At 44.2% G+C, this 25,193-nt stretch overlaps 2 protein-coding genes across 3 annotated transcripts in view; one reads left to right on the top strand and one right to left on the bottom strand.

Moving 5' to 3' along the window:
- The window catches only part of ALKBH8 (alkB homolog 8, tRNA methyltransferase), a 104,727-nt gene that overhangs the window by 70,740 nt on the left and 8,794 nt on the right, over positions 1-25,193 (top strand). For both annotated transcript variants that reach the window (XM_074984830.1, XM_074984839.1), the window contains 2 exons: positions 332-483; positions 6,519-6,784. In XM_074984830.1, the coding sequence (XP_074840931.1) occupies positions 332-483; positions 6,519-6,784 (418 nt within the window). The remainder of the gene's footprint in view (positions 1-331; positions 484-6,518; positions 6,785-25,193) is intronic.
- On the bottom strand, positions 15,826-21,650 carry LOC142008031 (uncharacterized). Its single transcript, XM_074984817.1, has 2 exons — positions 18,780-21,650; positions 15,826-17,967 (listed from the first exon to the last, which is right to left on the bottom strand). The coding sequence occupies exons 1-2, from the start codon at positions 20,801-20,803 to the stop codon at positions 17,670-17,672; spliced, it is 2,322 nt and encodes a 773-aa protein (XP_074840918.1). The 5' UTR covers positions 20,804-21,650; the 3' UTR covers positions 15,826-17,669.

Genomic DNA, 25,193 nt, shown 5'->3' with positions numbered 1-25,193 from the left:
ACAGTTCAGTTTTTCCTTTGTACAGCTTGTGCCTTTGAGCCTCAGATTCCAGGAGAAAGAAGTCAGACTGTGGATGCCTCAGGGCATAGCTTCAAAAGGCTGGGTTTTTGCATAACTGGAGGCAGAGAACTTACGTTTAGCTACCCCTCGAGAGTTTACATACAATCCCAGCTCACAATAATCGTTACCATTCATATAATACAATGGACCCCAAAGCTATTTAAACTAAATTTAGTGAGGGCTTTCAAGGATATGGCTGGAAATTGCTCCATCTGTCACAATGAGCAGTTTTCCCAGTACAGATTAAATACTCTCATTCTTTTTGCATTAGGATCACTCCTCGAAAGTTTGACATCGTTCATGCATCTGAGAGACAAAAAGTTGGATCAGTCGCTCCTGATGTTGGAGATTTGACATTAAGCAGGAGGGAAACAAGGACATCGTTTACTTTTAGGAAAGTGAGGAGAAGCCCTTGCAATTGCAGTAAGTCTCTTGGGTTGATCACTGACTCCTGTGTGTTGCCTTTTTAGCAGACCTTTTAAGTACTGTTACCTGAAATTGTGTATAATTAAAGTTTAATATTTCTGTGAACAGCCCTCACATTCAAAGCTTGCATTTTCTTTGTGTAGGCAGAGAACAAAGTTTACCTGGAACTCTTGCCTGTTCAAAGCAATATGATGAAGCTTCAATGAATGGATACTGTTCCCCATGTTCGTGTCCTTCGCAGAAAAACATTGTGTAGCACAAAAAACATTAGAACCGCTGTATTGGGTCAGACCAATGGCCCACTTATCCCAGTATCGTGTCTTGTGACAGTGGCCAGTGCCAGGTGTTTCAGAGGGAGTGAACAGATCAGGTATTCATCAAATGATCCATCACCTGTTAACAGGGTTGTCCCTAGGGGTGTGCAGGGCCCAGGAGAACCCACCCACTCCAACTCTGCCCCAGGTTCCCCTCCCATCCAGCATCTTCCCACCCCATTCTACTCCCTTTACCGCCTATTCATAAGCTGTGCTCTGCCCCTGTTTTGCCCCCATCCTGCCCCCACTCCATCTCTTCCCCTAAACTGCCTCCCCCAGAGTGATGTGGCCAGGGGGAGTAGTGGGGAGCCTAGTGCAGGCTGCTGAGGTTGGTCTGCCTTCACTCTCACTGGCTGGCAGCAGGAAGTGGAGCAACATGGCTGGGAGTTGGGGGGTGGGGCGGAGCAGGCTGGGGCCAGGTATCTCCACTTCCTGCCACTCTTGGAGAGTGCAGGGACAGCCTGATCCCTGTTGCGAGCTAGCCCCCTAGGTCCCAGGCACCTCCCCCAGATTGTGGGGTTCATGGCAATTGCCCCGAACTGTTCTACTGGTGGGATGGCTCTGCCTGTTGCCCATTGCCAGCTTCTGGCAAGCAGAGATCAGGGACACTTCAAAGCATTATTTTGCATCCTTGCCCATCCTGGCTAATAGCAATTGGTGGACATACCCTCCATGAACTTAACTAGTTCCTTTTTGAACCCTATTATAGTCCTGTCATTCACAACATCCTCTGACAAAGAGTTCCACAGGTCGACTGTGTGTTGTGTGAAGAAATACCTTTGTTTGGTTCAAACCTGCTTCCTATTAATTTCATTTGGTGGCTCCTAGTGCTTGTGTTGTGAGAAGGAATAAATAACCCTTAATTATTTACTTTCTCCATGCCAGTCATGATTTTATAGACTTCTGTTATATCCCCCTTTCTCATCTCTTTTTCAAGTTGAAAAGTCCCAGTGTTACTAATCTCTTCTCATATGGAAGCTATTACATATCTGTAATTATTTTTGTTGCCATTTTTGTATCTTTTTCACTTTTTGGTATATCTCTTCTGAGCTGAGATAACCAAATCTGCACATAGTATTCAAGATGTGAGCATAGCAGAGATTTATAGAGAGGCAGCATGATATAGTGTGTCATTATCTACCTCTTTCCTAATGATTCCCAACATTTTATTAGCTTTTTGACTGCAGCTGCATATTGAGTGGATGTTTTCAGTGAACTATCCACAATGACTCCAAGGCCTCTTTTTTTTTGAGTGATAAAAATTAATTTATACCCCATCACTTTTTATGTCTAGTTAGGATTCTGTTTTCTAACGTGCAGTACCTTGCATTTATCAGTATTGAATTTTATCTGCCATTCTGTTGCTCAGTGACCTGATTTTTGTGAGATTTCTTTGTAGCTCTTTTGCAGTCTGTTTTGACCTTAATTATCTTGAGTAGTTTTGTATCATTTACAAATTGTTCCACCTCATTGTTTGCCCCTTTCCCCAGATCATTTATGAATATGTTGAATACTACTGATCCCACTACAAGCCCTTGGGGGACACCATTTTCCTCTCTCCATTCTGAAAATTGACCCCTTAGTCCTGTTCTTGGTTTCCTATATTTTAATTAGTTACTAATCCATGAGAGGATCATCCCTGTTTATTCTATGACAGCTTACTTTGCTTCAGAATCTTTGGTGAGGAGTCTTGTCAAAGGTTTTCTGGAAATCTAAGTACAGTATATCCATTGGGTCCATAAGCCTAATGAGTCTATCAAAGAATTCTGTTAGATTGGTGAAGCATGATTTTTCCATTACAAAAACTATGTTGATTCTACCCCTCAAAATTGTGTTTCTCTGCGTGTCTGATACGTCTATTATTTTTATACTTACAAAAGTCTCCAAAGACCAGATAGTATTCACCCAAGAAATCTGAAGGGTATGAGTTTGTCTGGCACTGAGGTTAGACTTGCAAGCCTGTAATCACCAGGATCATCTCTGGAGCATTTTAAAAAATATTAGTGTCAAGTTAGCTATCCTCCAGTCATCTGGTGCAGAAGCTCATTTAAAATGATAGAGTATATCCACATTTAGTAGCTCTGCATTTTCATATTTGATCACCTTCAGATTTCTTGGGTGAATGCTATCTGGTCTTTGGAGACTTTTGTAACTGTTTAAATTATCCATTTATTCCAAAAACCTCCTCTAATGACACCGATGTCTGGGACAGTTCCTAAAAAAGAACATGATTGCTCCTAATCAGCTTGACTCTAGTCAGATTCTATTTTTGGGCTGATCTGTCCAGATATGAAAAGTAAGATAAATGAATGCAGGAAGAGCCAGATGGTAGGCTGCCATCTAGAGATATCAAATTGATGCTCTCTAGCCAATTGAAGCCCATTTCACTTATTGGGTGAAATTAAGACAAAATACAAGACATGGTCCCATGCAGAGGATGTGACAGGTTTAGTCGCAGAGATCCTCTTGAGACTGTCACTTAAGATACTGAAATACCACTGAATCTGCCTAACTGCCCTGAGGGGGATCCCGTCACCCAGTCCTACTGAGCTAGACCCCCTGGTCTCCTCTAGCAATGGCACAGACTTAAGGTCACAGCCCACAGCAGAGAAATACCAGCACTCTGATCAGATGTGGAAAGCATAGCTCCACATCTGGAGTATTGTGTCCAGTTCCCCCCCACCCCAATAGAAAGGATGTGGATGTGCTGGAGCAAGTTCAGCAGAGGGCAATGGGCACATGACCTATAAGAAGAGGCTGAGGGATTTGGGCTTATTTAGTTTGCATAAGAGAAGACTGATGGGTGATTTGATATCAGCCTTCAACTTCCTGAAGGGGAGCTCTAAAACGGATGGAGAGAAACTATTCTCAGTGGTGACAGACAGCAGAACAAGGAGCAGTGGTCTGAAGTTACAGAAGGAGAAGAGAAGGTTAGATATTAGGAAAAACTACTTCACCAAGAGGGTGGTGAAGCACTGGAATGCATTGCCTAGAGAGGTGGTGGAATCTCCATCCTTACAGGTTTTAAAGTCCTGGCTGGGATGACTTAGTTGGGGTTGATCGTGCTTGAAGCAGGGGGATGGACTCGATGACCTTCTGAGGTACCTTCTAGCCCTTGGATTCTGTGATTCCAATGGGACCAGAAATTCAGATAAATCTTTCTTACTTTGGATAAAGCTTTATACAGGTCAAGCTCATCAAATATTCATCCCCTTATCAATGGAGAAGAGTGTAGAGCTGTTCCTCCCCCCAAGAAACAGTTATTGTCATTGGGTTTATTAATAAACATAAATGACTAAGTATAAATGGTAGGATTTGAGTGGTTACAAATGATGTCAGGCAGATCAAGATGAGTTACTAAGCAAAATAAAATAAAACATGCCAGCTAAGCCTAATACTCTAAGAAACTTGTTACAAGCAATTTCTTACACTAACAGTAGTTCTAATCATCTTTGCTTACAAGCTGGGAAACCTCCCTATCTGGGTGTGATCCTTCTCACTGTTCAGCTGTAGATGTTTCCAGCAGTTATCTTGAGTGTGAGCAGCGGTGTTCTGGCGTTTGGCAACTTCCGCTGTTGTTTGGTTTCCTACCTTTATGTTCCTTTTCCCCAGGGTGGGAATCCTTTGTGTTCAGTTTAAACTTTTCACACTTTCAGTGGAAAAGTACAGCATCCAAAAGGGTTCCAGCATCAGGTGACCTGGCTGCATGTCTTGTCAGGACCAACTGTAGTTGAGGCTTACAGGGAAAAACAAGACTACTTGTTTACAAATGATTGTCACAAGTAGTGGGCCATTAAGCTTTTTGAGTACTATTAATGGCCCTCATTTAGCATGTGTAGACCAGTAAACAGTTTATACTTTGTATTTCAAATTTGAAATACAGGAATGAAACATGCATGCAAATAGAATATATACATTCAGTAGATTATAACTTTTTAAATGATACATTACATGAAGTGTTTTTCATAAGGCATATTCTATTCAAATTGTCATATTCCTATTCATCAGCATCTATCCAAAAAGAATCTGGGTTACGTTGTCAGAGAGCTCACTCTCCCGGATGCCAGAAACATAGATTCAATTCTTTTCTCCATACCAGACTTGCCATATGACCTTGGGCTAGTCAAGTCATTTAATCTCCTGGTACTTCCGTTGCCCATCTGTTTTTTTTTTTTAAAGGGGTAAACGATACAGGAGGCAATAATAGTTCCTTATCTCACTGGGGTGTTATGAGGATAGATACATTAAAGACTGTGAGGTGTGTGGATACTAGATGATAGGGACTATGTAGGTATTTTAGGTAGAGATCACAAGACCTATGTACCACTTAAGCCCTCATAGTAGGAATTTAAATGGTATTTAGCTCTTGTGTATAGTGGTAAACTTTGCCTTTAAAAACTTACACTCTCTAGCAGAGGCTCTGTTACAGCAAGAATATGATCTTTGACACTTGTGGTAATGTATCATTTTTTGAAGCAAATGCTAGTGGGAAACTTGGATAACGTGACAGATGATCATTTTGATACAAGCCTCTGGCAAGCCAGTATGATGACTAATATACTGGCTGTTCGCTTTGAAGTTCTTCAGATTTTCACAATTTGATCTGCAGTTCAGATATATTATTGACACACCATTGACAAAGTTTTCATGATATGCCAATGGTTTAGTGGATTTTCTATAAGATGGATAGAAAGGTGGCTGGCTAGACTGCTGCTGCTATCAAATGGAGTGCCTCTAGATTGGTTCTGGGGAGTGGTTTTGTTCAACTTCTCAAATGATCTGGAAAACAGGATGAATTACACCCTCAGCAAGTTCATGGATGACATTAAGCTGCAGGGAAAGATAGGTACACTGGAGGGTAGCGATAGGGTTCAGAGGGACCCTGACAAATTGAAGGATTGGGCAAAATGACAAGTGCAGAGTCCTGCACTTAAGATGGAAGACTCTCATGCACTGCTGCAGGTGGGGGACGGACCGGCTAAGCAACAGGTCTGCAGAAAATGACCTGTGGATTACAGTAGATGACAAGCTGGATTTGAATCAACAATGTGCCATTGTTGTAAAGAAGGCTAATGGCATATTGGGGTGCATTAGTAGGTGCATTGCCAGCTGATCAAGGGAAGTGATTTTTTTCCTCTATTTGCCACTGGAGGCCACATCTAGAGTATTTTGTCCACGTTTGGGCCCCCTACTACTGAAAGGATGTAGAGAAATTGGAAAGAGTACAGTGAAGGGCATCAAAAATGATTAGAGGACTGAGGCACATGATATATGAGGAGAGGCTGAGGGCACTGGACTTATTTAGTCTGCAGAAGAGTGGGTGGTTTGATAGCAGCTTTCAACTATCAGAAGAAGGGGGGGGGTGGTCCATCAAGGATGGAGCCAGGCTATTCTTAGTGGTGGCAGATGACAGAACAAGAAGCAATTGGTCTCAAGTTGCAGTGGGGTAGGTCTAGGTTGGATATTAGGGAAAAACTACTTACTAGCAGGATGGTGAAGCACTGGAATGGGTTGCCTAGGTGGGTGGTGGAATCTGCATCCACCGAGGTTTTTAAGGCCAGGCTTGACAAAACCCTGCCTAGGATGATTTAGGGCTGGGGTGTATGACTTCCTGAGGTCTGTTCCAACCCAGGTGCTTTAAGATTTTTTTTTTCTATTAAGTAAATGTAACTAACAAGCTAAAAGTTTCCCGTCTGGATTTCTTATTCCTACACCTAGCTTACCCTTCTGTATGTGACAGTCAGCAAAGCCATCGAAGAGAGGAAGCACCCTCATTCCATGACCGAGAAAAAGAGGCCTCAAAGTTGGAACAAGAGTATGTACACAAGGTCTATGAAGAGATTGCAGCACACTTCAGCAGCACCAGGCATAGTCCGTGGCCCAAAATTGTTGAGTTTCTAAGAGCTTTACCAAAAGGATCTATTGTGGCTGACATAGGTTGTGGGAATGGGAAATATCTTGGCGTCAACAAGGACTTGTACATGGTAAGTCACCGACGTTGTTTGGCTTCTTTCATGATTTGTGTTACTGTGATGGAGGCCCTCCAGTCGTGTACTGGGACCCCATTGTGCTAGGCACTGTACAAACACAGAACTAGAAGGTATGCTCAGCCCCAAAGAGCAAATAGTGATTGTCCTACGTTTACCTTCAATATGTCATCTTTTTTTTTTTCCTTTTTTCTTTCCTGTTCCCTTTCCTTCCTTCAAATCAAAACATGTCATGTTAGAAAATTGTAGTGAATAATTGCAGTGGTCTGTATTTACTACTGCCATGAAAAATTTGCTAAAGGGGCAAATGATCAAATAATTCCAGGTGTCTCAGTTCATTGTCCCCGTGACGGGTAGGTGGGTGGGATGTGGGACATATCTCTGAAACTGCAGTATCAATAAGGTCTCCAAGGCATATGTGCAAGGCACACTGTACACAGCACCCTTGTCCTCTTTCTCTGGCAACATGACTTACTTGGGAACTTGGCTGCCATTGGCTGGCACTGTCACAACTGTACCCCAGCCCGCACACCTACACATACATCTTGAGTGTGTACAGAAGCAGCCACAGAGAAGAAGGTTGAACTGTCAAGCAGCATCAATTTCATCACAATTGTCCAATTAGAGCTCTACCCAGTTTTGAGGGGAGCCTGTAAAAGGACTGCTCCCCAGTCCTTTACCCCCCAAACCTAGCCATGTAGCACACTCCGAGGGGCTTTGGTGAGTTCTCAGGGTTGCAAGCAGCTGCTACTAAGCCATCTCTTTGTTTTGTGACCTTTCACCCCTTCTTTATGCTGTTTTGTTTCCTTCTGCATTACACAGTGGAGGGGAGCATTTGACCCTTTTTAAGTGATACAGCTTTACCCAATGAATAATCAAACAGCAGAATTATTCGAAAATGTGCCAGAGAGAGGCACCTGTTTGAACATATCCAATTTCCAGGTATTCTAGTAGATAGCAGAAGAGTGCCTCTTGCCAGTGTAACTGGATCTGATGTCAGACCCCTGTAGTGTGTCACATCAACTGGTATAATTAATAGTAGATGCCACACCTTCTGTGGGTTATACTGCCAATGGTATTTATTTTGAATGTGCCTAAGAACTCTGCACAGGATGAAGATGACACACACCCCCACCCCTGTAGAGCTTGTAGTCTAAAACCCCTTTTGCAGGTTTTGGGCCTATGTTTCAGAATAAATAAATAAGGAAAAGAGTGCAAACAAAACACATTCAAAGTGTTTCCTCCTGGCATGCATAAAGGGACAGCTGTAGGTAATTTTCTGCCCCAGGTGAACTTCCTGCAACATAGTCCTCCTGTTTCCTTGTTCATCTTTTCTATCCATGTTTTATTCTTTATTGGGTTATTTAATGTGACCTTTGACATGTTGCATACTATTCAGTAGTTCTCTAAAAACCCAAATATAATTGGGCCAGGTCTTCACTTGTGGAAATTGTCATAAAGCCTTCAAATTCAATGGAGCTACACAGATTTATGCCAGCTAAAGCTCTAACCTGCTTGGGTTCCTATGTGTTATTGCTTCTGCTCCCTTTTACTTTCCTTTCTGCTCAATAAATCCTGGTATAACATTTGTTTGTTTTTCATTCATACCAGTTTCTGTGATGTGTAATTTTTCCATGGCGTCTTTGCTCTTCCTCCGACCTTTCTCCTTTCACTGTTGTAGCTGTGTTCTTGTGGCTTCTTGCTCCACTTTGATCACTCCTCCTTCCTCTCATCTTCCTTATTGATCCCTTTCTTTTTTCCTTCATCAAAGACAGCCCCTATCATTAACATCCACTAATGTCCCCTGGATTCTGCCAATCAACTGTGTCTTCTACTCTCTTGGAAGCCCCACACACTTGCTTTCCTCCCTTCTGAGAACAATGCTATACACACAAATATTAGACAAATAATTCTTTTTCGATGCAGAAGAAATGCAGATATTTCAAAGTTTTAAAAATATCCTGATGCTTCTCCTAGAGATACAGGCTTCCCTTGGTTCTCTGGCTAAAACTACAGTTCCCTCTGTTATACAAAGGGCTATATCCTCGTGTTCTTCACCCCAGAAATTTCTGTCTTTGAGCAATTAATTGATTCCTGTTTGTGTTTAGTTTGTAAAACCTCTTGGAACCCTTCAGGCTGAGAACATCCATACAGTGTAAAATATATTCATTGATAACAACATAAGTCTGATTTATTTATTTGTTGCAGGGAGTTTGTCCTACTATTTATACTTTGCTATAAAATGTTAGCTGTTATTTAAAGCCCTGCCAGTATTTGTAACACATGTGTTTTCATTACTTATATTAGGAGCCAAAAAGAACTAGCTAATTTATAAGCAGGCACATTTATGCCTGACTCTTCTAGCCTGAAAATAATGATTAGTCCATTGGAATATGAAGTACATAGTAGTCTTTCATTCCTGAGTGCTCTCCAGAAGGAAATATCTGCACATCTAACTAGAGTGAAAAAATTCTTCAGGTGATGGTCTTCTACCCATGGATATGCACCTGAGTCCAGAGGTCTCTAAAAAACAATATCTATTGTTCTGAACATATGCAGTTGCTCTCCTCATAGTTCTGTCCAAAAATGTAAAGGGTGGTTTGGACCAACATTCCTCCTTCCAATTTCACCTTACTTCCACTTCACTATCTCTCCCTGATGCTCACAGGCAGTGCCAGATGGTTGTGTTAAGAGTGGCATCTGAGCTCCAGATGGAGGAGGTCGTCTAAATACCTCAACAATGCTTTTATGTAACACATTGTATAGCTTCTCTCAACTCTTACCTGCAAATCCCTTCACAACTCTTCTCAGGGACTAGTCTCACAAGGAAATTCTACCAGGAGGTGGACTCTTTTGTCCAGCAAGGAACTGTAGAACAAATGCCACCTCAATGTGATAGGAAAGATTCTGCTCGCCATATTTCTTAATCCTCCAAAACACTGGAGGAGGAAGAGCAATATTCCACTAACAAATAAATGTCTTCTTCCAAATATTAAAATTCTTCATCGTTACACTGGCATAGATAGTCACCTGTCCCACAGACAGTTCCTCAGATTCCTCTTTGGTCAATCCAGAGTCCTCCATTTGGACTAGCTACAGTATCTAGAGCTCTTACAAAAGCCCTTTGAGTGGTGGAAGCCTGAAAGAGTAGATATGGCTTTACTGACTTTTGTATTTCATTGATTGGATCCCTGGCATGCAGATCCAATAGGGACCTTCTCAGCAACCTTATTCCTACTCTGCCTGTTTTGCCTCAAAATCTGCATCAGTGAAGAAAAGTCTATTCTGATTCCCATGAGGACCATAAATGTCATAGGAGCAGCCCTGGACTCTACTACAGCAAGAGCATACTTCCCAGTGGACAGATACAATGCCCAGAAAAACTGTTTAGAACATATCACCCTCTGACTTCAGACTACATGCAGATCTGCTTTTCCCTTCTAGGCTCTTAGTCTTATGAACCCAGGCATCGCTTTTTGCTGGGCTATTCCTCCATTACCTACAAACCTGGCTTTTGTCCATTTACTTACCTTCAGAGTTATAACAACAGTCTCAGTCAACGTCGTGGTTTCTCTTGGCTGGTGCACAATCCAAAAATAATTTGTGCAGGAGTTCCTTTCCTCACACCCACACACGAGGCTCTACTCTGACCAAAGATGCTTCCCTCTTAGTTGGGGGCCCAAATCGATGGGCACAGTGTACCAGGCACCTCAACCCCCTTGAGAGACAAACTGCATCCCGACCGACTGAAGTTAAGAACAGTGCATCTACCCTACGATACGTTCTTTCCAGTCATCCGATTCTGCCTGCCACATCCAGATGATGACAGACAACATAACCATTGTGTCCTATGTAAATAAATGGGACGGAAGGGTGGTGAGGAACAAGAGCCCTTCCTTTGTGTGTAGAACCAGTCAAACAATTGAATAAGTGTACAGTAAACCCTCAAAATGCACAATTTCGAGTTGCGCTTAACTGATGTTAACGTGAGTTAGGCGCAACTCAAAATGTCGCCCCTGTTGCTGTGCAGCTCTGGTTCAGCTCCAGCCACTGCAGCCCTAATCTGCCCCACAGCCCCCCTCCCATGGCCCCAACCCACTGCCAGGCTTAACCTTCCACAACTGCCCTCCTCCCCCCCACAACCCCTAGACTTACCTTTCTGCTGCTTCCCAGCTGCAAAACGTTTGTTCCACCAGGGAAAATCTACCCCCCACACTATGTGAAATTCAGGTTACGTGAGTGCATGTGGGAACGGAACCCTCGCATAAATCAAGGGTCTACTATGTTAGAAAAGACATGAGTCTCTTGGCAGTATACCTGTCTGGTGCAGAGAACTCCCAGTCAGACAGTCTCAGCAGACATTTTTATATGGACCATGAATGTGGAATTCAGTGATCTGATCTTCATTCTGTAAGGGCATCTTCACCTTAAAGATGAACAACAAACTCTCCCTGTTCTGCTCCAAAGAGCTCAGAGGGTGATTCCCTTCTGCTGCCTTGGATGGACCACCTCAGATATAGCTTTCCTCATACCCCATGAAAACTACAAGTTCTGCCAAAGATTAATCATAGCAAAACTTAGATTATCTTTGTTTTGTCCCACTGGCTGAGACAGTTCCACTACTCAGGTCTCTTGAGGATATCAGCGCCCCCCCCCCCCCCCCCCCGCCATTAGCATCTGACCATTTCCAGATCTTCTAATGCAACATAACAGTGTAACAAGGCACCCCATCCCAGACCACAGTTCACAGATTTGTGTTTGGATGGGCATCAGGCATAAAACATTCACATTGAGTAGTGATCCATTCTCAGCCAAAGCAGGAAGGATTTTACCAGAAGATGCTCTTTGGCCGGATGGACACTTCTCTTGGTCACAACAGCGCCTCTTATATCCAGAATCCACTTGGATTTCTGATATCTTAGACTCCCTACCCTTCCTCAAAACTTTTCTGTTAGTCTATAAGGTGCCACAGGACCCTTCGTTGCTGTTACAGATCCAGACTAACACGGCTACCCCTCTGATACTCTTCCTTAGGATACTGGGCCTATCTCTGGACTCAGACACCAGGTGTGCATGTGTGTACCTGCGTGTAATACAGTTAGGGACAATACCTCTCTGGTAACCTCCTGGTACAGCTAAGTCAGCTTCACTTTTTGAAATACTATTCTAACAGCTAAGAGGTGGGCTCTGGGCAACAGATGATGCACTGTCATAAAGTCAGGTTCTGCAGCCAGGTCAGGTTTGATACTAGGAGCTCAGCGTCTGAGACAGGCAAGACTGCAGAGGTCAGGAGGCAGATAGGGCCAGGTTACTGGGAGATAAGCAGCAGGCAGTAGGAGCAGATATTTCAGGGAAACAGTCAAAAGCAGGGAGAACCCATTTACACGGACAACTTTCCTGTTCCTGAGCTGGGTTTAGATAGATACTGTGAATCAGTCGGGACCTATTCTGATGATACCTAAAAGGCCACTGGGGGGCTGGTTGGAGTTTTCTTGTGCTGGTGTGCCCTTTGGACCAAGGTTCAAGACTCACATCACTGATGTGTATTTTGCAAAATTAGCAGATGAAACAAAACTATTAAGGATAGTCAAGGCTAGATGACTATGAGGAATTTCAGCAGGACTTAATAAAGCTTGGTGACTCAGCAGCATGATAGATGGAACTGGTTGACAAATGCAAGGTAATGCGGATTGGAAGAAAGAATTTAAACCACTCATAAATGTTACATATTCTAAATCCATTCAGGAAAAGTACCAGGGTGTCCTTGGAGATTCTGTGGGGTGGGGATTGATGTCTGGATTGCACAGCCCCTACCTGGGCACTAGGAGAAAGGGGGACGAATGTATGGGTTTTGGGGAATGCAGCTGGATTCTGGGTGATAAGGGGAACATGAGTTTGGGCTGATGGGCCATGGCTTGTTTGTGGCCTAGGGATGGGCATTCAGGGAGGGAAGGGAGATGGGAGGAAGATGGGTGTCTGGACTCCAGTGGCCATAGCTGGGCTGTAGATGGTAGAGGCAGGGGGGTCTGGGCTTACAAAGCCGTGGCTGGGCTTTGGGATGAAGGGCAAGTGGGTTTGTGGCCGAGGGGGTCCCCCATGGCTATGCTCAGGGTGGGCAGGGAGCTTATAGTGTCTTGGCTGTTGGGGAGGCCTCTGTGACTGGACTCTGGGTAAGGGACTGTGGGTGCCTGATCCCCCAGCTGGGCTGTGGGTGGGGAAGGGAGCAGAGAAACAGAAAGTGGGTTGTCATAGGGTTATCTTTAACTGTCTACTCCAGGGCGAATTGTTATGTTTGTCTGTATTGTTACAGATGTACTTGCCGACAGGTATGTTGAGATAAATTACCCAAATAATTGAAACTGGTGTGATTATGTAGTGTTATTTTGACAAATAACATTGGCAAAATATTAAAATGTTATGTGCAGAATTATTAGGGTTTTTTTGATGTCCAAGTCCCCCAGGAGTAAGGGGCAGGGAATCAAAGCTTTTCTCCTTTTCTCCCCTGGGCTGAGGGCGGAATTTGACCTGGAATTTTTCTCAGTAACTGTGATCTGCCCTTTCATGACAGCACTTACTAGTATCTTTCAAGAAGTCTCTTGGTATTCAGAGCACCTATTCAGAACTCTCAGTCCAGACTCTGTAGGACAAGAGGCAATGCCACAGTGCTGAAAAATTGAGTTATTTTATTACAGCACAAATACTTTAGGCTGCATGGCAGCATTGATATATTTTGTCCTGCAGATATTGGAAAGTAAAGAGAAGGAACAGAGCTAAGTAGTGTCTGCAGGTAGGCAGTGTGCTGTAGAGGTTAGGGTATATTTTTAGACAGGGTACTTTAAATAGCAGCTCTAACAGCAGTTCAAAGTTAAGGTACAATTCACGGTGTTTTAATCTCTAGGCACTGTCTGAAAATGTCCCCACAGCTGTCTGTGGTATTGTGTTTGCTTGACTTTTAGATGATCACAAAGAGCCTTGTCTAGTCAGGTATTATTGTAGGACAATGGAACTAGCATGAGTTCAGGCATACTCAACAAAACCAGCTATGCCATAATGGTTGTATTATCCTATTACAATAAAGAATAGCAATTGCATGACAATCAGAAACTCAGCTGAAGAATTTTTGAGTGAGAGATTGAATCAAAGCCTCATTTAGTCAGGACAAAACTGACAGAAGATTGTGCATCAGAATAAAATATGAGATCCCAGTGTTTGTTGGGCTCCCATGGGTATTTCATTGTTATAATGTATGCAAAGGAGCCAGAGAAACTGATTTCATCAGGGTTTTTTTTTCTGGCTAGCTTTTGTTACATGTATATCTTTTGTTTTTAAGCACAAATTTGATATCTCTGTCCATGGGTTTTGTTTTCTTATAATGCCATATTTCAGCCTGCACCACTTCATGAACTAAATTCACAGCCCACTGAAGTCAGTACAAAGACTCCCATTGAATTCAGGGAGATGTGGAGCTGACTCCAGTTTCCAGCATCCCAAAGCAGGGGTGAATGCAAATGGGAAGTGTGGCACCCCCACAGAGCTACAGCATTGAATCTACTACTGTCCTCCCAGAACAGATAGCATTTTAGTGAGCCCGGTGGCATTTGAAAACAGATAGGAAGAACCAGGCCTGCCAGCTGGAAAGGGGTGAAGAACAGTTGCCCTGGGGTCCAGTAAATTGCTGCCAGAGCCATAGATGGCGCGCTCAAGGCAGCTCAGGGCTGGCTGCAGGGAGTAGGTGATGCAGTACGGTGCCCTCCAGACAGTACTGAGGGCTGGCTGCCCCAGGCCAACCTTCCACCTCAGACCCAGCTCCTTCTGGGGGTATGGAGCCCCCCTCCAGTCTTGCCTAGGGGCCTGGCAAATCTGCTGCCCTATCGCCCCCCTGGAAGAACTGACTTACCGAGTATCCCTGGAGCCAGCTCTCTGTGCTGAGGAGTGGTCAGACTGCACTGGCTAAACACAGTCTCCATTGCCCAGCTCCCCCAACAGAGAACAACTGAAGAGAAGAAGCTATTAGGGTGGGTAGGTGGAGGATGAAGGGAGAACTTTGGCAGAACAGGTGAGCAAGGAGCATAAAACAAGTGAACATATTGGTGTAGATGAGTTTATTTTTGATATTATGCCAGGGAGAGATGAACTTCCCATTTTAGACACAGCCTATTATTTCTAAAGGCAGCTCAGTTCTGGGTGGTAGAAAACAAAACACTACGTGAAAGAACTGCTAAAGGTCTGACTCAGCCCAGCTGAAGCAAGGGAATTTTTTTCTTTCGCTGTGTACTGTCATTTTTCTTGCTCTGTGTGTGTGTGTGTGTGTGTGTGTGTGTGTGTGTGTGTGTGTGTGTGTGCGCGTGTGTGCGCCCGCTTGCTGGAATGTAATTTGGTTCCTCAAGACACTCATGCTATTAGTTATAGCTGAAATGGTTCTCTGGGGAGCCATATAATTTCATTTGGTGGTTGGATTTCAGAATTAGATGTAGTTCTCTTTATCAGCATCTGATGAGCTGAATCAATCAGGTTCCAAGAGAGTTAAATGAACTAATTCCACCAGATGGAGTTAGTTATAACGAGGTGGAGTACAAAGAATATACATAATGGTGGGATATTATAACCTACCAGGGTACGGTCCAGGCTAATGGGTAGCTGTGTCACCCTGGGGTGCCCTTTACAGTGCCTTGCTATGGGAGCCTCCAACCTGACATGCTCACTCTCTCTGGCATGTGAGTCACTCCTAGCTATGTCTGTTGTTGCTGCAGCTAGCCAGCTTCACCTTGGCTTGTACTAGCCATGGCTCTGCGGTATGGTGACCACAATGTGGCTGCGGCTTCCAATCTGGGGCACAACAACTGCCGCCATCTTGGGTGCGTGGCCTAATTGGTGCTCTAACACGCATGTCCTTTTGTGGTTGTGCAGCCCTATTTCAAGCTCTGGTGAAACCCGAGGCTTGTTGCCGAATGCGAGCCACCAGGTGCCAGGGAAACCCAGGGGAAGGAAATGAAGAAAGGAGAGTGTATATATGTTTGAAAAACAACTATAAAACTTTATTAAACACTGAACAATAAACCCTGAACACAATTATCTTATATTCCTAATATACTATTTAAATTATAAAGTACTTACTATTATTACAATAAACATGGTTTTTTGGCCCAAGGTCTCCTTAGAAGACTCCGTACAGCTCACGCCCACTTTTCTTCAGGGCCCGTGGTAGCTGCACCCGTGGTCCTCTCTGTGCCTTCCCCTGGTGGGCTGCCAGGCCACCGGGAGGAAGGGTGACCAACGGGAGGTTGCTACGCTCCCAAACGAGTTACCTTTTGACCTTTCTAATGGACTCAGGTTGCTAGGCTGAGTTCCGCTGCGCCTTACCATATATTGTCTAATATAAGTACCTTACAATTTCTATTAACAGATTTTAGAAGCTACTAATAAATTTAACTAACAATTTCTTATAATAACAAACTTATTAATCTACAACTAATTAAAAAACTAACAATTAATAACTATTAATATAACAGGTAGGTACACAAATATAACTGCCTTTATGGCTTAAGGATACTGTCTTATAGATGGCATCGGCTAGTTTAGGGGGTTGGTGTCACTGAGGTGTGGGTCAGCTCCCTGCGGACGCAGACTGATGGAAATGTCATCACTCTGGTAGCAGGCTCTGAGGTCTGCAGCTGTGGGTACGCAGTACTGTTAGCCAGTGGCCAGGTAATGTGCGGTGAGGTATTCCCCTGGGTCCTAAACAACCCAGTTTTTTACTGTTAGAGCAGGCAGCTCCTAGCACACTCACCCACGGCCATGCTGTAGTAACCAAACGGTTAAAGTTCTTTTGTTGTGCCGGCTGTGTTGCAGTGACAAAAGGGTTAACAAAATGGTTAGGCTCAGAGCTTAACTAGTTACAAGTTTATTTAAACTACAGTTATAAGCGTGTGGTTACAAAAGGCTATTGTTTACTTCTTATATGCTAGCAAAGTACAGGTGTTAACAAGTTACGTTACAATCCAATACAAAGATATCTATTATCATCTAACACAATGATATCTTGATACTAGTTACAGAGCTCTAATTCTTTAGCTGTGCACAAAAAAGTCAGAGACCTAGCATGGGTGTATCTTACTGTTGCCTCCTTCTTAAGGTGGCACAGTGGCAGTTCGTGCCCGGTATGCAACGCTGGCCCAATAACACACCGAGAGTGGAAGAAGAATCTTTATTTGGCATGCCAAGTAAGGTGCAGGGGGATCTCTCCTCAAAGCCTGCACACCTTGCAACAAGCAGTGTGCAATACTTATACCTCTCTCCTCCTTTGTTCACCCCCTCCCAACAAACCAGGGGAGAGTTTCTCATAATTCCCTTATCCACTCCCCCAGCTCAAACTGAATTCTTACTGGTCTTATGCCATTCCGCTCTGGTAATTCCCTATTGAGCAGGAGGTCAAGTACCAATAGATTATTAACAAAAAGTAAATTACAGGAAGGTAGAGTTATTCGGTCGTATAGAACATGAACAGGATCTCATTAACAAAACAATACTGAAAATTAAGGAGGATTCACTAACAATGCTAAATTCAATATTGAACCTTATGAGAACATCAATAAGCATTCATTTACAAAACAATGTCTCTATGAGATCAGAATATAATAACGTTTCCCGTGCCAACATTTCCCCCCTTTGAGAACACTCAAGTTGTCCCATATTGAGTCTTCTCATATTCCTTACTTAAAACCTGATTCATAGGTAGCATTCCCATTTTGTTATCTCTTAATACATGCATTCCCACTGATTGGTGGAAAAAGTCAACACACCCTTTAAATAATGGCAAACCTACTTGAATCCTAACAAACAGTTACATATTAGCAAATAACGCATTTTGCTACAGCATACAGAATTACTTTCGCTTAAACAACAATTTCAGTCCTAAATCCTCTTCAGCTTCTGGGGTGACACGGCTCACAGTCCACTCCTTTTCCTCAGCCGGTTTGACCTTCTTTAATCGAGTGAAATGGACCCACGGTTTGACTCCTTCTAGTTTAGCAGCAGTTTTTGTGGTCAATAAAATGAGGTGGGGTCCTTTCCACTTCTCTTGAAGGGGCTCCTCTTTCCACGTCCGAAGCAACACGCTGTCTCCTGGCTGAATATCGTGAAGGGGTTGGTCCAACGGAATGGGCTGATTGTCACGAACAAACCTGTGGATTGAAGACATAACAGACGAGAGCGACAGCAAATATTTCTTTAAAAACCCCTCCCCTATTCCCCCATTTTATACCTGTACCAGGCACCCCATTCATTGGCCATGGTCGCCCAAACAAGATTTCGAATGGGCTTAATCCTAACCTCCCTTTGGGTAATATTCGGGTCCTTAAGAGGGCTAAGGGGAGGGCCTCTGGCCACTTAAGCTGAGCTTCCTGGCACAATTTTGACAAATGTCTTTTCAAAGTCTGATTCCCTCTTTCCACCACTCCGCTGGCCTGCGGTCTATATGGAGTGTGGTATTTCCATGGAATATTGAGTCCATCTGCTACTTTCTCCACACATCTGGCCGCGAAATGGGTTCCTTGGTCTGATTCAATCCATTCTGGTACTCCGAACCGGGGTACTATCTCCTTTAAGATTTTAGTGATAACCGTGTTGGCCATACAATTTTTACATGGAAATGCCTCTATCCATCCTGTAAAACGATCCACAAGTACCAGTAGGTACCGAAACCCACTGGCGCGAGGTAGTTTAGTAAAGTCAATTTGCCACGAGTCCCGGTCCCGGGGCTGATGGTAGTGGGGAGGGTACCACGGGTCTTCCTGCTCGGGGATTATTTTTCTGACATACCATACAGTCTCTAACCACCCGTCTGGCTTCATTTCTTATTCCATCTCCTATAAAGTACTTCTCTATTAATTGGATCAGGGCCTCCTGACCTGCATGTGTCCCTTGATGAAAACTCATAACTGTCGGCCTTATCAAGGGTCCAGGAAGCAACACTTGTCCTTTTTCACTTACATACCATCCTTCTCGCAGGTTCAGCTGTAACTGCTCAGCTAACTGCTGTTCTTGGGCAGAATATTCTGGCTTCTCATGGGGATCTGGGAGAGTGGGAATCAGAGGCAAAAGAGCAATATCTTCCGTATTCGCTACCCGTTTGGCCTCTCGGTCTGCCCGGGCATTACCTTTAGTTACATCTCCATCCCCCCTTTGGTGAGCTCGACAATGGACAATAGCTACCTCCTTTGGTTCCTGTATAGCCTGGAGGAAAGCCTGGATTTGTTCTCCATATTTGACCGGCTCCCCTTGAGCTGTGAGCATTCCCCTTTCTTTCCAAATTCCAGCATGGGCGTGTGCTACCCCAAATACATACTTAGAGTCCGTCCAAATTGTAACTCGCAGATCCTTAGCCATTTCCAGGGCTCGAGTGAGGGCTATAAGTTCTGCTAGCTGAGCTGATGTACCCACTGGTAAAGGATGGGCCTCAATAGTTTCGTGCAGGCTGACTATCGCATATCCAGCTCTCCTTCTTCCGTTTATCACTTGGGAACTGCCATCTGTGAACCACTCTAAGTCCGCATTTAAAAGTGGTTGGTCTTTAAGGTGAGGGCGGCTCGAATATTGAGTGTCAATAGTCTCTAAACAGTCATGCTCAATTTCCTCTGCCCCCTTTTCAGGTAAAAGGGTGGCTGGGTTCAAAGTTGGACTGGTTACTAACTTAACTTCTGCATTCTCTGGCAACGACGCTTGGTACTTTGTGAGTCGGGCTTGCGTGAGCCAAAGCCCTCCTTTTGCCTCTAGCAGGGCTTGGACAGCGTGTGGGGTGTTGACCTCAACTTCCCTTCCCAAAGTAAGTTTTCCTGCCTCCTCTAAGACGATGGCTGCAGCCGCCACCGCCCGCAGGCACGCTGGCCAACCTCTAGCAACAGTATCTAATTGTTTAGAGAAGTAAGCCACAGGTCGCTTCCAACTTCCCACCTTTTGAGTTAATATTCCCAGGGCCACTCCCTTCCTTTCATGCACATAAATCGAGTGAAATGGTTTAGTAATATCTGATAGACCTAGGGCTGGAGCTTCCATTACACGCAATTTTAAAGCTTTAAATGCATGTTGAGCCTCTTTTTTTTTTTTTAAAACAGAACAAGTCTCTGTTACTTTCTTTAACACACTCGTACAGAGGCTTAACCAGTACCCCAAAATCAGGTATCCATAATCTGCAAAATCCTGCTGTTCCCAAAAAGGCACGCAGTTGTTTCCTATTGCTGGGCTTAGGGATTTGACAAATTGCTTTTTTTCGCTCCTGCCAAGTTCATGCCTTTTTCTTGCTTTCTCCCTGGCTTTTGTTACAACCTGGTTACTCTCCACTTCAGACAACAGGGTTCTCATTAGGACCTGACAGTCATTCCAATCAGGCTTGTGACTGGCTAAACACCCTTTGAAAATTGAAATAAAGCGGCTAGGATCCGTGGAAAACTCCCCGGCTTGGGGTTTAAAAGTTGCCAAATCGATCGGATTAAAGGGCACATGGGAATACACCTGCATAGTAGTAGCCTGCCGATCTGCAGCTCCCGGTCTGTCAACCACTGTTTCAGTCACTAATGGATATAATCCAGCCGATGGGGCTATCTCTGAATCATGGGAAACCCTTTCCCTATATGGAGGGGGTGTGGGTGCAGAAGCCGAAGGGGGGTCCTGGTGACAGTTTACATTAGGCTTATTTACAATTGGTTGTACTACACATGTTAATCCACACATTTCCTGCAAGTCTGGTCTATTTCTAAGATATTCAAAACACTGGCCATACATATGTTCTTCCCATTTACCAGTACGTTGTAAGAACAAAAGCAGCTGCAATATGGTGTTATAATTTAGGGATCCCTCTGGTGGCCACCGCTCCTGCCCTTCTAAGTTATACTGTGGCCACTCTACTGTGCACAGTCTCCTTAGTCTAGATTTGGTTGTGGGGTCCCCCCCTATAATTTTCCAAAGTTTCAAAACACAACCCAAGGGAGTATTATCCTTGGGGCTACTTTGACCTAGTCCCATCCTTATCACAACCTATTGCCCCAACCCTGTATTGGCCGTCCGGCGTCCCGGAAGTCCCTTTCACAAAAAGGGACTGGGTCTTACCTGTCCAGAGGTCCGGCTCTCGCCGCTCCACCCTCTGTTTCCTCTCTCTCTTCCACGTTGCTGCGTTGCACCATTGTGTCGTCCCCAGCAGGGGCTGCGGAACCCGGACGCTGAGTTCCCCAGTAAAATTACCAGTGCGCGCTGGAAGTCCGACGCCATCTCCCGCTACCCCCGCCAAGAGGCGAGCCAGGCAAGGCTTTAATTTAGAATGCCCACCCAGGGACGCCAAAACTGTTGCCTCCTTCTTAAGGTGGCACAGTGGCAGTTCGTGCCTGGTATGCAACGCTGGCCCAATAACACACCGAGAGTGGAAGAAGAATCTTTATTTGGCATGCCAAGTAAGGTGCAGGGGGATCTCTCCTCAAAGCCTGCACACCTTGCAACAAGCAGTGTGCAATACTTATACCTCTCTCCTCCTTTGTTCACCCCCTCCCAACAAACCAGGGGAGAGTTTCTCATAATTCCCTTATCCACTCCCCCAGCTCAAACTGAATTCTTACTGGTCTTATGCCATTCCGCTCTGGTAATTCCCTATTGAGCAGGAGGTCAAGTACCAATAGATTATTAACAAAAAGTAAATTACAGGAAGGTAGAGTTATTTGGTCGTATAGAACATGAACAGGATCTCATTAACAAAACAATACTGAAAATTAAGGAGGATTCACTAACAATGCTAAATTCAATATTGAACCTTATGAGAACATCAATAAGCATTCATTTACAAAACAATGTCTCTATGAGATCAGAATATAATAACGTTTCCCGTGCCAACATTACCCTCTCTGCGTCTCTCGATACCAGCGTAGCCAAGCTGGATCGGTCACTCAATTCCGCGGAAAGACGAATACGAGGTTGGGCGTCCCCAGCTGTGGACCTCGGGAGGCAATCACCTGACCCGACCAGCAGGTAGTTGGTGGAATGCACTCAAAGTTAGAGTTCTGCTGGACCCATCTTTTATACCCCCTTTTGGGTTACGTATTCTCTTTCTTATCTATGGTGCCAGATCATACTGGTCTGTCTTTGTGACGCCAGTTTGTTACAAGGGCGTTTCTTACTTAATTTGCACTTGTAAGACAGAAGATAAGCAATTTGAGAGTACAGGACATTCTTTTGTGTGGGCGGGGCACGTCCCCTTCTGGGTGATTGTGTGTGTGCATCATATTGATCAATGCCAGCTGGGGTGATTTCTGAGGGTCCCCCCCCACCTCATGTGTTGACTGTCTGGCCTGTTAGCCTTCCATCTGTACTTTCTGCTTCTCAGGGTCACGATAAGCTAGCATATCTGGGCCTCAATGAGGGCATCAAAGACTGTGCTGTCAGCAGCCATTTCCGTGCCCTGTGTGCTCCTCAGTGCGGGGGGGCGTAGCGAGCAAGCTGGCTTGTAAGGGGGAGACTTTGTCTGGCTACATTCCACCCCCGATGCACCACACTACATCCCAGAATGCAAGGTTGTGGTGATGCCAGCACCTTTTGCCCTCCTTGGGGGAAGTCTAAAAGTGCCCAATGATCCGATCAGTATGTGGGGAATCGCGAAACTGGCTAGGATCACTTGTCAGCTCCATGTATCGGATTTGCGTGGAGGAGATAGCCACATCAATTAGTCTGCTGATTGTACCTGCAAGCAGGCCAGGTTGCTACCCACAGCGCACCCGCAGAACACTACCTTGCAGTCTAAGCCAGCCGGCTGCTGCCGCACTGACAGGTAAGTCAGGACAGGCGACAGTCTTGCGCCTCAGCTCAGGTCAGGAATGGCGACGGTCTTGCGCCTCTGTCTTCAGTCTTCTTTCTTGTATCTTCGCCCCAAAGGGCTGGCCTAGGGATTTGGTGGATGCCCCGTAGAGCCACACCTTCCCATCAAGGGCCCCTCCTGAATGGGCTTTGAGCTCCGTTTATATGGAAGTGTCTTATGCATATGTATAAGATAATTTGCATATGGAATTCTGGGGGGATTGGCCCCTTGACCAATCACAACGTTCATTTTTCTTATATTATAATCAGTAGTGTGATCAGCTCATGCATATTCATGATTCTTTTGAACTCAATTTAAAGTCTCGGGGGAGCTACCAGTCAAAATTGAACCGTTGCAGTATTGCCAATGGGCAACTAATAACAATTTAAAGTTTCATGAGTTTGTAAATTTCCCTGTCAGCGAGCCCACTGTAGATGAGATCATGCAAATACCCTGACCAACGGGGACGATAATGCCCAAGTTGATGATATTACTCGACACACAACACACCCTCAGACCCAGATCTTGCCCGCAGAAATGCATGTCCTGTACTGTCCAGCCAACTCCTGGGCTGTACGATATACTAAATCTGTTTTTCCTTTAGAGGAATGATGTACCATTTTCTTATTTATATAGGTATCCAGACACTTCCATTGAAACACATTGGCTTAGGGAACACAATAAAACCAGTTTGTTAACCACAAAGAGAGATATGTTAAATAAATACAAGTAATGAGGCATAAAAGTCAGAATAGTTGCAAGCGAAATGAAGATAAAATGTTTACTAGTATCTAAGTGAGAAGCTAACATATTGCAAAACAAGCTTTCTCACCACATTCTAGCACAGTGCTTTCCAATCTTAAAACAGTCATACGATCACAAAACTCGTTCAGGACTTTGGCTTTACTGGCATACCCCCTCTCCCAGTGCCCTCACAGTGCTTATCTCCTGATTTTTAGTAATTCATTTCTGCTGCGTACCCCCTGAAATCCTGGCGCGTACCACTCGTGGTAAGCATACCACTCTTGGGGATACACTGCTCTAGCAGATTACTGACCAAACGCTCAGAGCTAGACCCTTCTAGAGTCATATGACTGTTTCCTTTTGTCTTCTCAGGTGGGAAGAATGAGGTGGGAGGGAAAGAGAGGGGTGTCTTGAAGGTGTCTGCCCCTTCTTTTATAGTTTTGTCTCCCTCTGAGAGGCATTTCCAGAAAGAAGCAAGGCTATACACAATCAGGTGAGGAAAGAAAACTCCATGCTGTTTCTTTGCTAAAATATACCTTTTTGTCCCTGCCTTCTTCCCTACCAAAGAAAGGCCACTGGTCAGGAAATGGTCCAACAGCCTTACTGACCCCTGGAAGACATATGCCACTCATGATTTCAGCTTACGTGCATACCTTTATATACAACACCACTATGTGCATTTTGCCCTATTATTGATCAGCAAGTTATGCATTTTTAAATGATACCTCACAAGGCATACCTTGTGTGGACATTATTACAGTATGTAGGGTGTGACTCCAGAGGTGTGTTCTGTCACAGCAACATAATGCAGTTATCTGTCTCCACCTAATCCTCGTTGAGGACTTAGCTTCTCCCAAATTGTGATGCCATTAATATTTAAAAAGGGCTCTAGAAGTGACCCTGGCAATTACAGACCGGTAAGTTTAACAGCAGTTCCAAGCAAACTAGTTGAAACAATAATAAAGAATAAAATTTTCAGGCACGTAGAAGAACATAATTTGATGGGCAAAAGTCAACATGGTTTCTGCAGAGGGAAATCATGTTTTACTAATCTGTTAGAGTTCTTTGAAGGGGTTAACAAACATGCAGATGGGGGGATCCAGTGGATATAGTATACTTAGATTACCAGAAAGCCTTTGACAAGGTACCTCATCAAAGGCTCTTATGTAAATTAAGTTGTCATGGGATAACAGGGAAGGTCCTTTCATGGATTGAGGACTGGTTAAAAGGCAGGAAACAGAGGGTAGGCATAGATGGTAAATTTTCCAAATGGAGAGGGGTAACTAGTGGTGTCCCCCCAAGGGTCAGTCCTAGGACCAATCCTGTTCAATTTATTCATAAATGATCTGGAGAAGGGGGTGAGCAGTGAGGTGGCAAAGTCTGCAGATGACACTAAACTGTTCAAGGTAGTAAAGACAAAGGCAGACTGTGAAGAACTTCAAAAAGATCTCATCAAACTGAGTGACTGGGCAACAAAATGGCAAATGAAATTTAATGTGGGTAAGTGTAAGGTAATGCACATTGGAAAAAATAACCCCAACTATACTCACAATATGATGGGACTAATTTAGCTATAACTAATGAGGAAAGTCGTCTTGGAATTACCGTGGATAGTTCCTTGAAAACATCCAAGCGGTGTGCAGAGGCAGTGAAAAAGGCAAATAGGATGTTAGGTATTATTAAAAAAGGGATAGAAAATAAGACAAGGAGTATCTTACTGCCCCTATATAAATCTATGGTAGGCCCACATCTTGAATGCTGTGTACAGATGTGGTCTCCTCACCTAAAAAAAGATATCCTGGCACTTGAAAAAGTTCAGGAAAGGGCAACTAG

Source organism: Carettochelys insculpta, chromosome 1 (assembly GCF_033958435.1).
Source record: "Carettochelys insculpta isolate YL-2023 chromosome 1, ASM3395843v1, whole genome shotgun sequence".
NCBI classification, from domain to species: Eukaryota; Metazoa; Chordata; order Testudines; family Carettochelyidae; genus Carettochelys; species Carettochelys insculpta.
This window is presented reverse-complemented; position numbering and strand designations above follow the sequence as displayed.